This window comes from Haplochromis burtoni, unplaced genomic scaffold (assembly GCF_018398535.1).
Source record: "Haplochromis burtoni strain Fernald_Lab_line unplaced genomic scaffold, NCSU_Asbu1 Contig_689, whole genome shotgun sequence".
NCBI lineage: Eukaryota > Metazoa > Chordata > Actinopteri > Cichliformes > Cichlidae > Haplochromis > Haplochromis burtoni.
Genome location: NW_024583050.1, coordinates 132,210 through 148,241, shown reverse-complemented (window position 1 = coordinate 148,241; position 16,032 = coordinate 132,210). Strand labels below are relative to the sequence as shown.

The 16,032-nt window shown below is 42.0% G+C and overlaps 1 protein-coding gene across 1 annotated transcript in view; it reads right to left on the bottom strand.

The window, feature by feature from the left end:
* jupb (junction plakoglobin b) overlaps positions 1-16,032 on the bottom strand; it is a gene marked incomplete in the record, with an annotated part of 74,860 nt that overhangs the window by 8,989 nt on the left and 49,839 nt on the right. The window contains 2 exon segments of the mRNA XM_014330099.2: positions 1,047-1,166; positions 2,484-2,636. Coding sequence (XP_014185585.1) covers positions 1,047-1,166; positions 2,484-2,636 — 273 coding nt within the window.

The window sequence follows — 16,032 nt, the reverse complement described above, 5'->3', positions numbered from 1 at the left end:
AGCATGAGACCCTGGTCAAGAGTGCTCATCTACACGTCTCCTCCCAAACCCTCCATGTCTAAGGTGCATGTAAAATTGAGAGGCAGACACCAGTGAAGACGTGATTAGGACTGCCTTGGCAGCTCCGCCCATCAACCACTGGGTAACAAACCTGCCCCCAAAGGTCCTTTGTGTATGGTTATGTGTCATGAAATGTAATGACTATAGTGTAATAAAAAGGAGGGACAGATGGCTGCACATCACAGCCAGCAAGGCCATGTGGATGGCCCTACCAGCTGTGGTCTATGCTCCACAGTTACACATGTTCACTTTAATTTTTGTAATGACATTATCATCCTAGAGGTATTCATTGAATGAAAGACGAAGAACTCAGCTATGAGGTCTCTGAGCAGGACTCACATTATCTCTGTTTTATCTAGTAGTTTTAGGTACTTGTATAATCTTTTGCATTTAGTCAATTAATATTCATGAAAGATGAAGTTGAAATACTTTGTCTAGAAACATCAGTCTGTCACAGAAAAACTGATGTTCAAATCTACTAGAACAACTTTAGCTGGACATTTATATTTAGGATGGAAATATATGAAATCCTACTGGCTTTAAACTCCACAGTGTGTATTTAGTGGTATGGGAACCAAATGTTTTTAGCAAGAAAGTCAGCAGTTTCTGTAGGAGCCTGTAATCTTAATGACATGTCTGCCTTGATGTGACTATAGTTGTGATTTGGTAAATGGAGTGGTTCTTATATAGCGCTTTTCTACTCTACTTGAGCACTCAAAGTGCTTTATACAACGAACTCATTCACCCAATCACATCCATTCACACAAGCACCTTTTTAAACTGTTTAGTGCTTACTGTCTAACATTCACACACATTCACACTCCGATGGATGCATCGGAGAGAAACATGGGGTTAGTATCTTGCCCAAGGATATCTGGCATGCATGGATCGAACCATCGGACCTGCTCTACCACCTGAGCTACAGCCACCACCATTTGGCAGTTTATAAATAAAATTGAATTGAATATGCATGCATGTGAATGTACCTGTACAAACAGTGGTATGGTCTGCATGCTGGCAATCTCTCCTCTGTTTATAGGGTCTCTGGCCAAAATATGAAGCGCTCCTGTGCAGCCCTCTACTATTTCCTCCATGCGAACGCCATCCTGAAACCAGGAAAAGTGAAGAAAGTCAGGCATACAACCATCAAGCAAAGAAACAAAGCAGAGGAACCTCTAAATACAGTAGAAGAATTATTATTAGACCTTTTGTTTTATTTTATTTTTTGACACATCATTGTTAGTCGGTGCTTGGAGAAAAGCAACATAAATACTGTGATGCCAAGGATTCCCAGCCAAGTGTCAGAGGGTTCCAACAATGTCACTGCTCATGATCAAATAGTTGATTTCAAACACCAACATGCTGTTGTAGTTTTATCCAGCATTAGTCTCCCACTGTACAAAAATAAGCAAAACTGCACAATTACTTTTAGAACTCAAACCGTTTGCTTCTCTCTCTGCCCCGTAGTTTTCATCTGAACTTCACCAACTTAAAGCTGCCCTCGTGCACTCCGCTCTTCTTCAGCTTCCCTTCTGTCTCTTCCACCTGCTCACCTGACTTCCATGGGACTCAGAACCTTTAGCTGATTTTGGATGCACTTCCTCCAGATCCCCAGACTGCAAACTCTCTCTCTTAAATCACATCTCAAAACCCATCTATTCAAAATTTCATACCCTTCATCATGATTCCGTTTTAGTCAATTTTTTATTACCTTTTTTAGCTTTTATACTTTCGTTCTTGTTTTTTATTTTTCATATACCTTATTTTTTTATTTTTTCGTACTAATGCGAGGTGACCTTGAGGGTCTTTAAAGGCACCTATAAATAAAATGTATTATTATTATTGTTAATATTATTATAATAAAACAGCTTTTATAACTTTCACTGACAAAAAAGTCACAAATTATAAACCTAATGGAATAAAACAAAGATTAATATGAAAAACAGAAGATGAACTATCTAGTCCTCATATATGTTTAGAATAGCTCTGAACTGGCCTTGCCTTAAACCGTCACCATCAGCTGCAGAAGTCTAGGCTCAAAAAAACTGAAATCTAAACTTAGATTATTAAATCAATGTCACAGCTCACCTGTGAGCAATAAACATTAAATAACTTGTTGAGATTCAATGTTTGTGCATCAGTAGTGGGTCCTGCAGTACTAAATGATACCAAAGAGAGCGGCTCACTCCAGGTTCAACATTTCTGCTTTATTTCACATTTTATACTCTGCTCTGTTTGTGCGCACACAGCGAATGTGTCTTTGTACTTGTACTACTTATGCGTGTCTAAATTCCAACCCCGCATCACAGATGAAACCTGTCAATGCATTCCTGTTATCTTCTTTCTACCTACCCTCACTTCCTTACTTATGTGAAGATTGGTGGCTGAATTTCCGTGTGTGTGTGTGTGTGCGCTCTCCATACCTGGTATGTGTGCTGTGTAGAGGAGGCATGTCTTTGTGTATCCTGGTGAGCTTTGAGCAGCAGGTTCACCAGTCGTGGAATTGCACCTGCCTCTCTCAGTGATGCCTGATTAGCTGGGCACAGTGCGAGATTCCGGATGAGTCCAACTGTGGCCTGGACACAGAAGAGAGATCAAGACTTGTTTCTGAAGGTTATACATGTAGCAAATCCAAATGGTACATCCTGTTACTGTTTGAACATTCACTCATCTGCACTAAAGTTTGCTGACCAGAGTGTGGTGCTACCTATCTAAGGAAACCACAAGGATGAGAGAAAAAGTTTTCTGCTGCTGCTCATTGATAAAGTTGGGCTGAGGTTAAGCATCCTGACATCAGTGACAGCTCAGTTCTGTTTTGCTACCACTATTAACGCTCTGTAGTTTTCAAGCACCACATGCAGGCTTGCTGATATTTCAGAGGGAGTATTTCCTCCTCCAAAAGTAGATACATGTTATATTTATATGAACGTTCAAAGTTCCCAGTCCATCACACTACTCTTAGGTCCAAACATCCCCAGGACCATAGTAATCTTTGCAAACCATATATATATACATATATATATATATATATATATATATATATATATATATATATATATATACACTGCTGGAGTTGTCACTTGAGGGTCATCCCAAAATCTAGTCAATTTTCACAGACACCCATTGTTAGCTATTGCAAAACTGCGGTCAACAATGTAGCAGCAGTTAGATTAAGGCAGATATGTGGACATCCGTTAACAGTGATGTCTACCTGTTACCTGCCCATTTATACTTGCCTGTCTCTAGTCCATTCTCTCACCCTTTAATGAAGCCACTGTGGAGTTGTCAGAGGAAAAAAGCATATCAGGTATCAAGTATTATGACAAATAGTAGAGCAGATGCTGGAGTAGGCAAAGCAGTCAACAGTCCTACTGACACAGGAACTGGGTGAGCACTTCATCAGGCTCCTAAGAGAAAAGTTTCAAAACCTGCAAAGCACGATCATCATGTTGCTGGCCACCTTGCTGGATCCTCGCTTTTAAACAAATTGGTTTCTTTAGCCCCAGAATGGCCAGTGAGGCTGTCAAATGACTAACATCTGAATGTACTACTGTTTTGATGTCCCGGTCAACTCCAGCAGCAGCGTCAGCATCAACATTATTACAAGATGCCGTAGCTGACAGACCTGGTAATTATTTTTACTTTGTTTTGCAGCCAGTCTAGATTACTTATGTGCCTTACGCAATCTGTTTATGCTTCTCAGGAAACAAACTTTGGTTATTTAGATGCCACAGTAAAGGAGACCCAGAGAAACCACATCATTGCTGATACCACAGTGGAAGTCCAAAGATAGTTGGCAGAAGCAAACATTCCCAGAATGGAGGACCCACTTCAGTTTGGAAGGGGGAACATAAGATTTATGCCAACTTGTACAAACTTGCTGTGGAGTTCTTACGCCTCATCTGTACTCGTCTGAAAGAAACCCCAGGACAGTTGAACACATTTTGTTCCTGAATAAAAACCGTTTAAAAACAGTTGTTCCCCTGTCATTATTAATTATTTAAATGTTGACAAAATTATTTATTGATAAACATTTGACAGCTAATATTAGGTTCAATTGTATTGTCATGGTATATAGCCTTATTACACCAAACAAATATAGAAATTTTGTTTATATGAATGAATACATGCATTTAAGATAAATTGATTTCTTTTACTTGGCAGTCTAAAATTTTGCAACATATTTACCTTCATATTTTATCATAGTAGGCAGTAGCTGAAATTTGGAGAATCACAGCATTTTGAATTCGGTCAGTTGTAGCTCTCCACTGCTTATTGGGCAGTACTCAGGATCAGAGAATGCACTTTTTACACAGGGAGCCGATCTAGACTTCCAGTATCCAGACACAGATCACATACCTCACTTCCTAAAAATAAGCCTGAATTGAGTTGGCAATGCTGTCTGACTGAGCATCAGAAGTGCAATCAGCACTTCTTTGCTTGTGTGTATGTGTGTGTTTCTCTGTGTACTGAATAATGTGTGTACCACTATTATTTGGGTATTAAAGCTGTGACATCCAAAAGCCCCACTGCTGCACTGTGAGTGTGCTTGCTACCAGAAATACTCACTATCACGTGAAATGTGGATTGATTGTAGAAAACAGTCCAAATAGTGCCGTGAACAGTTATGCAATATATTACCTTGTTTATTTATTTGTATTCTTATATCCGACTGTTTTATGGAATTCCTGAAAATATTGATCTTTGAGTGTGTGTTCAGGTGCAGTGGTGATTTGAGATCAATTCTAATATCAGCATTCCCACTGGTGGCATAGATGAAAATCTAATAGTAAAATATACTTCACTGTTACTGTTCACTGTTACAACTTACTGTTTTTATCACGTATTAGGACTCCACACTGATTTTCAATTGGTTACAATTTTTTTTTGTTTTCACTTTTTGACTGGCACCTTCTTTAGATACACCTAAAAATGCTCAGTCTGCTGTTGCAGCATTTATAATCAGTGGGCATTTGTGTTGTGTTGCAGTAGAAAGCAATTTTGCAATCCAGTGTGACCTCTTACCAGTGATGGGAATAACAGCGTTAATAACGGCGTCACTTTCTTCAATAACGAGTAATCTAACTAATTACTATTTCTATTGTTACAACGCCGTTACCATTACCAAGAAGAAAATGCGGTGCGGTCGCATTACTATTTTTCAACAAACAGAAGCCGTCTTCCGCTTACCGCATCTTATATCAGTTGTACGGAAGTAGCTGTCTATGTAAGTAATCTGGGTGCTACAGCCTTAAGCAGCTGCGCGCGCTCGCGTGGACGGCAATCACAGACGATCACTTTCTGGCACAACACCTGGAGCTAAGGGGGCAAAACGATCGCACGAGTGCCGCTGTTTAACTGAGGAAGAATAAAGTAGTCGTGGTAAGCCAATCACATGACCACTTTAAGATGACAAAGCAACAAGGTGCCAGTTTTTAAATTGTGTTGATGGGCCACGTAAAACCAGAGTCATGATAAACAATATATACGCGACATTTTTTCAGCGAGACCTCTCTGCTTATGAACAAAACAAAACAAAAACAAAACAAAAACCAGCCCGTTTGTGTTGGTGGAAAAATGCAACATGCCGACCAATCAAAAAATGATACGGCAACATGACATTTGGTTGTTTAAGAAGAGGGGGAAGTTTCTGGAGTGTGTTGTCTTGTGTAGTTAGTGTGTGTTGTGTGTCAGAACAATGAGGCGACTACTGAATGAACACAGGAGTGATACTGTCAGGCCCGCAGGTATCAGGCTGTGATGTTCTCGTTGATAGTAGGCAGAAATTATTTTTTTGGAGTGGAACAAATAATTTGTGTGGCATCTTATTGAATGCAGAACACCTGATTGTTATCTAAATAGTTTGAAATGGTTATTTAAAAAATCAAGGTAAAAGGTAATTGGCTGCAAATAACTTTGTTGTTTGCAAAACTTGTGCATATGATTTTAAAAGCAACAATTTATATTTGCATTTAAAGTTATAAATATGATTCAATAAACATGTTTGTGGTTTGTTACAGTAAAAATATAATTTTTTGTACTCGGATTTTATGTTTTTTTTGTCTGATTTTAGATCAATTGTGTTAATACAGTCTGTCAAAATGAAAACATGACTGTAAATTCAGACACGTGAGGTTGTGCTGAAAAGGATGATGCCAAACAAGGCAAAGTAAATAGTTTTTAAAGGTGAAATGTGGAGGAAAAATCAAAAGTAGTTAAAAATGGCCAATTATACCCTGGACCCCAGAGGGTTAAACGATTGGTTTTAAAGTAACGCAATAGTTACTTTTCAAGTAATTAATTACTTTTAGAAGTTACTAACTCAGTTACTTTTTTGAAGAAGTAACTAGTAACTATAATTAATTCCTTTTTCAAAGTAACTTGCGCAGCACTGCCTCTTACATACAAGTGGAACTCAATGTCAGATTGAGAAAGGTAAAGGGATCATATAAAACAACATGAGAAAATCTGGAATGGTATGAAAAACTATCAGAGGATGCAGGAATGGTGCTCTAGATGGGGACACGGTGTGAGCAAATCTGTTGATGTTTTTGTTGTTTTAACAGATTTGATAACATTGTCACTGCCAGTAATGCCTGGCCTAGTGGCACTTCCCCCAACTATCTGAGATACACACATCAACAAAGCAGTGTAGTTTGGTGTAGTTCTGGTCTTTGTACCAAGAAAAAAACAACTGACATAGGACACGGGTCTTTAACACTTGATTGAGGTTTAAACTCTATGGGTGTTTGAAATGATTTATTTATATATAGAACAAAAAACCTTAAAGATTCTGCAATGAGAATATAAACAGAGTCACAATAGAGCTTTTTTTAACACAAATAGTCACCTTGTGATGAAATGTGTGTGTTTCAGTTTAATAGTAAATGGACTGATTCTTATATAAAGCGCTTTTCTACTCTCCTGGAGTACTCTATACAACATGCCACATCCACATTCACACAAGCACTGTCTTCTATGCTTTTAAGTGCTTTCTAACTACCATTCATACACATTCATATTCAAATGGATGCATCAGAGAGCAACTGGGGGTTAGTATCTTGCCCATAGATATTTGGCAGGATATCCTTGGGGATATCTAGGGGTAGCCGGGGATCGAACTACCAACCTTCCAATCAGGACCTGCTCTACCTGTGGAGTGAAACAATTATGTGAAAAACAATAAGTACAATGTAAGCTCAAAACAGCAGGGAAGTCTAGATTGGAATAATAGTAGTCTTACATAGTACAACACAGCAATGTCTAATGCATGTTGCTATGCTGTGTATACTATTGCTGTTCAGACAAAAAGAAGCAACATGAAGAGGTTGCATTACTGAACTGTGTTATATTCAGGATTCTAAAAGAAGGTGAAGATCTTCCTGCTAAATACAGTGCATGTATATAATTATAATAACTAAACTGAACTGAACAGGTAGTTTTACCAAAGTTACCAGTTTACTGAATGATTACTGCAATTATTATGCAGGCAAAAGGCCTCTGCAAATACCAAGTCAATACCAAGTCAAGAACACATATCAATATGTTGTTCTTGTGCACCTCTGTTCACTGATGAATCACCTTGCAGGCTTTTAAATTGTCTTTCTTTTTAATTTTTACTTCAGTAAATAGGACCCAGGTACAATGAGTGCTCTCTCTCCCACTTTTTAAGAATCAATCCTTCCCTTTGTCTTTTCCTCACTAAGAAACAAAGCAAACAGCCTTCTTGCTCGAGCTTTTAGTGTCTCTCTTTCTCTTATCCATCTGTCTGTCTTCCCAGGGACATTATGCACCACTAGGAGTTGTCACAGTTGAGAACTATTTTAGGGAAGTGGGTAATGGGAGTTGTATGTCATGATGTGTGTGTTTGCTTGTGGTGTAGCTACAAAGGTGGTGGTAGTACTATTATCTTATGTCTATCAAAAGCTCAACCTGACACTATGTAAAGAGGGGTGTCATTTACATCCTTAACCTTTTTTCTTACCACTCCTGTGCTCCTTCTCTGTTCTTTACCTCTCGCATCTTTTCTTTGCTTTAATCTCTCCCATCATCTCTCTTTTCTTCTCTTTTATTTTGGCTTAAAATATCTATCTATATCTATATAAAGTGTACACTTACAAACCTGTCAAACCTGCATTTGGTAAATGGCCTGCATTTGTATAGCGCTTTACTCAGTCCCTAAGGACCCGAAAACGCTTTACACTACATTCAGTCATTCACCCATTCACACACACATTCACACACTGGTGATGGCAGCTACATTGTAGCCACAGCTGCCCTGGGGCGCACTGACAGAGGCGAGGCTGCCGGACACTGGCGCCACCAGGCCCTCTGACCTAACGCTACCATAGCATTACAGTATTACAGTCCATTTTTATGGACTACCAAATTTTCATTCCTATTTCTTATCTAAAGATTGCTACATGTTTCAAAAATGATCAAACCAAAATTTCTAGACAGAGAAGACAGTGAATCTCAGTGAACTGAACTTTGGAAATACCTACTAGGGTAACAGAGTTTTTAAATTTCAGCACCCCTAAGTTGTTATCAAAATGTATAAGTTATTATTAAAAATCAATAATTCTCCCTCCAAACCACAAAGTGGGAGTGAAATCTTTCCATCAATCCAGATCAAAACTTCTAGACACAAATGTTTAAGTACTTTCAAAATGACTTAGAACCCCAACTTACAACTCATACAATACAAAAATCTCCACAGAATACACGATACAGGACAAAGGATACTCCTAATGGGTCTTGCAGACACAAAAATATGCACCCACTGCACGGGCAATTCCATTGAGAACGATATGAATGCTATGTGGTCTTGTATGCCTGTCCATATTACATTCTACAACAACAACAATCTTTATTTATAGAGCACATTTAAAAGCCTTGGGCATACCAAAGTGCTTTACATAAAACAATAAAAAATAAAACAGTTCACACATTAACATCAAATACATAAAAGTAACGGATTATGCTTCACTAGACTACACACTCACCACCACTCACACACACACACACACACACACACACACACACACACACACACACACACACACACACACACACACACACACACACACACCAAAATTGTATATCTGCTTGTGTAGCACTCTAAAATTTGTCTTTCTGGTGCTGTATATCATTTGAGTGCACTTTATTACAAGGCAGCAGATGGAGACCCAGCATGTCTGTTTACTTCACCCTCGACTTTCCCCCCACCTCCATTCTTTTCTCTCTCTTTTTCCTATTTCTCACTTTCTTCTTATTTTTTGCCAATCTGGCCTTTACCCCCATCTGCTATCCACTACACAATAATATAAATAATAAAATACAGTAAATAAATAAAAGTGTACACAGAGTGTATGGTGCTTGTCTTGGGAAAGCACATATGTCTGACACTACAAAGAATTCAGACCATAATTCTGCTTCCTGCAACTGCTGGACAGGACAAGTTAAAAAATAATAACAAATAAAAACGTTTTATTTTTCAACTCACTTTTGTCTTCCTTCTGCAGCACCAGTCTACAGGCATCCAGATCTGATCACAAGCTGTTTATAAAGTGGGGTCATGATCAGAGATGGGCAGTAATGCGTTACAGTAACGCGTAATCTGAATACTTTTTTCAAGTAACGAGTAAAGTAAGGGATTACTATTGCAAAAAAAATTTTGTATGATGGATTATGCAGAAAAAGTAGAATTGGTCTGAAAGATCTATCGCTTTATCACCTATTCAGGTTGTAAATCATGTTTTTAAAAAGTAACTAAGTAATTAATTACTTTTGAAAATAACTAATCAGTAAAGTAACAGGATTACTTTTTGGGGGAAGTAATCAGTAATTAGTTACTGATTACTTTTTTCAAGTAACTTGACCAACACTGGTCATGATAGAAGTCCCACTCTGAGTGACAGTCTCTGATATAGCTGTTTTGTCTCAGTCATTGTATTCTCATCAGTTGCTGCAGGCCTGGGGTATCTGCCCAGGTTGCAGGTGACGACAATTCAGACATAGCAGAGTCCTTTGCTGTGTTGTGATGGACCTTGAAGAGACGCCCTCTTCTGGGACAACTGCTGCCATCAACCATGACCTCCTTTTATATACTTACATATATATTTAATTTCTTTTTTAGATTTTTTACTTTTAGATTTAGATTAATTTATTTATATTGTATTACTCAGATGGCAAATCAATGCACAAAATCACATTCTGATGTGCACTAACTGGTGTGTGTTATAAATGAGAATAAAGTAGCTATTCTATTTGCTTGTGCTGAGCTAACACTTGTGGTTGAGCAGGGAGTAGTCCCATTGCTCAATAAGGCCATGGATATGTCTCTGCATTTAGTCAGGCCATTGTGGCTCATGAATTTGATGAATGATTTCAACTTCTACTGACCTTGGCGCTACTTAGGACATGTCCATCACATTCGGACGGCTCTGATTTCACTTGAACAAAACAAAAGCACTCACTTCCACTGGTACTTGTAGAATGAGCACTCGGTAGCTTTCTTATGATGCTGCTTTGTTGAACGTGTATCCAGCATGGGTTATAACAGCACAACAACGGGTGCGGCAGCTAAGAGAAGAACTGCACATAGACAGCCCTGCCGCAAAGCATGTCATGGTGGCGTAAAGCCGCAACGCCCACCCGCTCGACACAGGCAACCCAGTATATGACATCTCCCCCCCTTTACATGTTATTTCCAATAACAAACCCCAAATAGAACAGCAACGACACAATGATAACATGTGACACTATAATAGCCTCTGGGCGGTTCTCTTAAGGACCCGGGCACAATTGGCTTACTGTCGGCCTGAAGGGCAGTGTCCACAAAACAGGACTTATTAAACATGGTAAACCTTTAAGGTAATTAACTCAACCAGGTAGCAGCAGTATTGGTTGCAGCTCAAAACACAAGTGCAAAACAGCAACAATACAGCATTCCCACTCCCCAGTCTTTCCTTCTCTCCCATTACCCCAGTGTCTACAGATCCAGCCTCTTGACTGGCTTGCGTACCCGGCCGCACCTCCTGCGTAACTGATCCGGTACGTCGGCGTGAGTGGGTGCAAGTGTTGGGGCCAGACTAGGGGCCATTTAGGTTGAAGATTCTTCTCCAAGGTAGGCAGGGTTGTCCTGATCTTCCTCCCCATAATAAGTTCCGCTGGGCTGAAGCCTGTAGTGGTACAGGGAGTAGACCTAAAGCACATTAGTACTATCAGTGGGTCATTGTGCCAGAGGATTTTCTTTGCAGTCTGTACTGCCCTCTCCGCGTGACCATTTCCCTGTGGGTGGTGGGGACTAGACATTCTGTGGGCAAAATCCATCTCTCGCGCGAAGGCCTGGAACTCAGAGCTGGAGAACTGAGGGCCATTGTCACTCACCACCTCGTCAGGGATCCCAAACCTAGCAAAGGTCGACTTCAGTTTCTGAACAACTTGGCCACTGGTAGGTGCAGTATTTCCAGAAAACGTGAGTAGTAGTCCGACACAACAAGGTAATTATTCCGCTTGTGTTCACAGAGATCCAGGGCTATCCTTTGCCATGGACGATCAGGCAAAGGTGTGGAGATGAGCGGCTCCCTTGTCTGTGTTGGCCTCTGTGCCAGACATGTGTGGCACTGCAGCACTGCATTCTTTAGCTCAGTGGAGAGCCCCGGCCACCACACAGATGAATTAGCCCTATCCCTGCACTTGGTGAGGCCTTGGTGCCCTTCATGTAGTTTGTGTAGAATGGCTGTTCTCTGTGACTTTGGAATGACAATTCTGCAGCCTCGTATAACCAGGCTGTCAGCCTCTGATAGCTCGTTTTTCACTTTCATGTACGCTTTAATGTTCAATGGCACACTAGCTCCGTATGCAGGCCAACCCCTGCGTAATGTACGTAATGACAGTCTGTAGTTCAACGTCCGTTGCAGTGGCTGCTTTAATGCTTTCCATTCGGCTTGGGGACGCTGGAATGCCCTGTAACACGGTGGCTATGTAGCAGTCCACTTCACTGTGAGTGCTAGTGTCATCCTCAGCCCGAGTCTGTGGACTCCGTGACAACGTCTGTCGGCGATGACAAGCGTTTTGCCAGGGACATAGACGGCCTCCGGCTTGTACCTCATGAGCCTCATCAGGAGGCGTTGACACCTCAATGGAACATTGTCAAGGTCCCGGCTATTGACCAGGGGCACCAAAGGTCTATGGTCGGTCTCAAGCCTGAAGCGATCTAAGCCACATAGATACTTATCAAACTTCTCACAGGCCCAAACACTTGCCAAACACTCCTTTTCGATTGAGATGTAGGTATTGGGCAGTTTGTTCTTCTAGCCTCCACTGGCTGAGACGCCACATGACCATCTCTAGAGAGTAGGCAACAGGTTTCCACTCTGCGCCATGAAGCTGAAGCAGCACAGCCCCAAGCCCGTAGCTACTGGCGTCGGCAGATACGGCTGTGAGTCTGTTGACGTCATAGAAGGCAAGAACAGGTGCTGATGTAAGCGCTCTCTTAATGTTCTCGAGGCTGCCTGCTGTGGGTGACCCAGGTCCAACTGTTTTTGCTTTTAAGCAACTCGTACAGTGGCTGGCATATTGTGGCAAGAGCAGGAATATATCTGCCCAGGTAATTAACCATTCCTAGGATCCGTTTAAGCTCTTGCACATTTTCTGGTGACGGCAGCTGAAGAATGGCGTTCACTTTCTCAGGGTCTGGCCTGACCCCAGAATAGTCGATCAGGTGCCCTAGGAAGCGAAGCTGGCTCTGTCTGAAGGAGCACTTCTCTCCTTGAGAGCTTCAATCCGGCTAACTCAATGCGCTGCAGCACCTTCTCAAGTCGGGTATCGTGTTGTTCCATGGTGGCCCCATAGACCAGGATGTCATCCATAAAGACCTCCACACCTTCGAGCCCCTCTAAGGTCTCCAACATCTTTCGCTGAAAGATCTCTGGTGCACTTGTTATCCCAAAGGGCAGCCTATTTGGCAATACCTGCCAAATGGCGTGATGAATGTCGTTAGTTTGCAACTCTCGTGATGCAATGGGAGCTGCCAAAATCCACTGGCTGCATCAAGCGAGGAGAAGACCGTTGCCCCACTCAACCTGGACATGGTTTCCTCAGGGGTAGGCAAGATATAGCGCTCTCTTTTGACAGACTTATTCAGTTTTGTCAGATCAACGCAGATCCTGGCCCTTGCTGTGTTCTTCTTCAAGACAGGCACCATTGGGGCACACCATTCGGTAGGTTGGGTCACCCTCTCAATGACACCATGGTACTCCATTCTTTGTAGTTCCTCCTTCACTTTCTGCAGCATGGGGAAAGGCACACGGCGTGTCGTATGCACCGCGTATGGCACAGCATCATCCCTTAACTGAATTTTGACTGGCTCAGTTTTTAGTGTTCCGTGTTCACCGTAAAGTGGTTGGTTCCTTGTCGGTGTGATCGTTGCTTCATCAATTCTTCTCACCAGGTTCATCTGCACTGACAAGGAGCGGCTGAGAAGGTTGCTAACTCTGCGTCCACGAACCACATACACCTTGGACAGGTAGTCTTTGCCTTTATAACTTATTGTGGCCTTTAAGTAACCGAGACATAACAGCTCTCCTCCTGTACTGAGCCTCCCGCATCTCCCTGCAAGCTGACCTGCGCTGCGACCTCCTCTGACTGTCTGACGATCTGGGTCGTTTGCGCCAACGTGAGGTCCTTCATCAGCTGTAGCCTGCGGGAGAGGTCCTTGTCTCGTATCCCGACCACAATACGATCGCGGATATTTTCCTCTTTACATGCACCAAACTCACAGTGCTCTGAGAGGTCATACAGGGCTCGGATAAAACTCTCCGCCGTTTCGCCTGGCCGCTGGACACGCTGGTGAAAACATGCTCTTTCATGTATAGTGTTCCTCTGCGGGAAAAAATACTCGTCGAACTTCCTCATTACGACAGCGAAGTCGTCACGACTTTCATCGGCGGCGAAGGTGAGTGACTTGTAAATGTTCTCTGCTTCATTTCCCATCACATAGATTAGGCAGCTCACCTGTACTTGTCCTTCGTCTTTGTGGAGTTTTGTTGCGATCCTGTAGCGCTCGAAACGCTGTTTCCAGTCGGGCCATTCCGTCGGCTTATCGAAAGGGAAGCTTGATGGGGGATTAAACTTAGCCATTCTGTTGTTTTCTCCCTTATGGCGTTATTCCGGCGATGGTCCGGGTCACTTCTGACATCATGTAGAATGAGCACTCGGTAGCTTTCTTATGATGCTGCTTTATTGAACGTGTATCCAGCATGGGTTATAACAGCACAACAACGGGTGCGGCAGCTAAGAGAAGAACTGCACATAGACAGCCCTGCCGCAAAGCATGTCATGGTGGCGTAAAGCCGCAACGCCCACCCGCTCGACTCAGGCAACCCAGTATATGACAGTACTTTGTGTTAAGTCTATGCTGTTTTGGGGAGTTTCATGAAAGACTGCAGTTCCGTGTTGGCTCTGTTGCCATTCTGATTTGCTGGTGGACACAGGAATCTACCACTAGCAACATAGCATGCCACATCACTGTGTGTTCCAGTCTCTGTGAAAGTGTTAGCTACGGGCTATGTGACAGGGTGTCTGCAATGATAAGAGTATTTCCCAGGACATGCTCCAATACTGGACTGAATCCCAGGAGCCTCATGAGAAGATGTTGGTACCATAGTGGCACATTGTCCAAGCTGTGTTTGTTAACGAGAGGTACCAGTGACTCGTAGTCTGTTACACATTTTAAACTTAGCCGGGCCACTAAACTGTCAGACTCTTTGCACACCCACACACCCACCAAACTGAACGTACTGAACGTAGCATGTTCTGCTCATTACTCAGATCTCAGGAGCTGGTCTGCAACCTATTGCTATTCACCTGTTTCCTGCTGCTGATGCGAACCCACAGGCTACGGGAAATCTAAAAGGAGTTAGAGAACTCACCTAGCTGGGGTTTTTTGTTACAATGTGCGCTAGCTTTGGGTTGCTCGTCCTGCTCTTTCCCTAATGATGCCACTAAGCTGTCCAATGCAATCAGGGGAAAAGCGCTGGCGTGGGCTGAGGTTTTTTCATTTATCATTCCATTTCTACCTTCCCATATGAATGAGCTGAGAAAGAAATTTGCTCACCTATATCTGAGGGCAGTTTAGCTAAAAGATTGTTTGATCTATGCCAGGGCATCCGCAGCATAGCTGAGTTCTTAGTTAAGTTTCAAACTGTGGCCGCCACAGCGAGCTGGCCAGATAATGCATTACAAGGAGTATTTCTCCAGGGTTTAAATGATCAGATGAAGGGCCAACTAGCTTTCTACAACAACATCCTTACCCACATTGTCCATTATTCCCTCCAGACTTCATTTATGTATCAATCCTGCTCCATCTTCTTACATAATGACTTGGAAAAGTAATTTCCTCTGCTTGCCTTTGGGTCTCACAGGTTGAACTTTTCCAGAAGCAATTAAAAGCACAGTGAACTTGTCAACATATACTGATGTACTGATGCTTCAGTTTCTTCCACAAAGGTCCACTGGCCAAAATGTAAAATATGATGGTTTTACCATTACCAGCTGGGACCTGCTCTACCTCCTGTAGCTTAGGAGCAAGCATTTGGCAGCAATGGGAAGCAATTTCTGGAAGAACTAGACTCTGGAATGAGGTTAAGGGGAGGGAAACAGTGAAAAAAACCACTGGGGAAGAGAGCCAGAGATGAAAGTTAACTAATGATGAAATGCAGAGTGATGTATAAACTGAGAGTGAAAAGAGGTGAAGAAGAAACGCTCCAGCATCATGGAAAGCCCCCAGCAGCCTAGGCCTATTGCAGCTAATTAATGCATGGCTCAGGGTCACGTGATCCAATCCTTACTATAAGCTTTATCAAACAGGAAAGTTTTAAGCCTAATCTTAAAAGTAGAGGGGGTGACTCCTGAATACAAACTGGGAATATGTTCTGTAAAAGACTATGTTGAAAGCTAAAAGCTGTG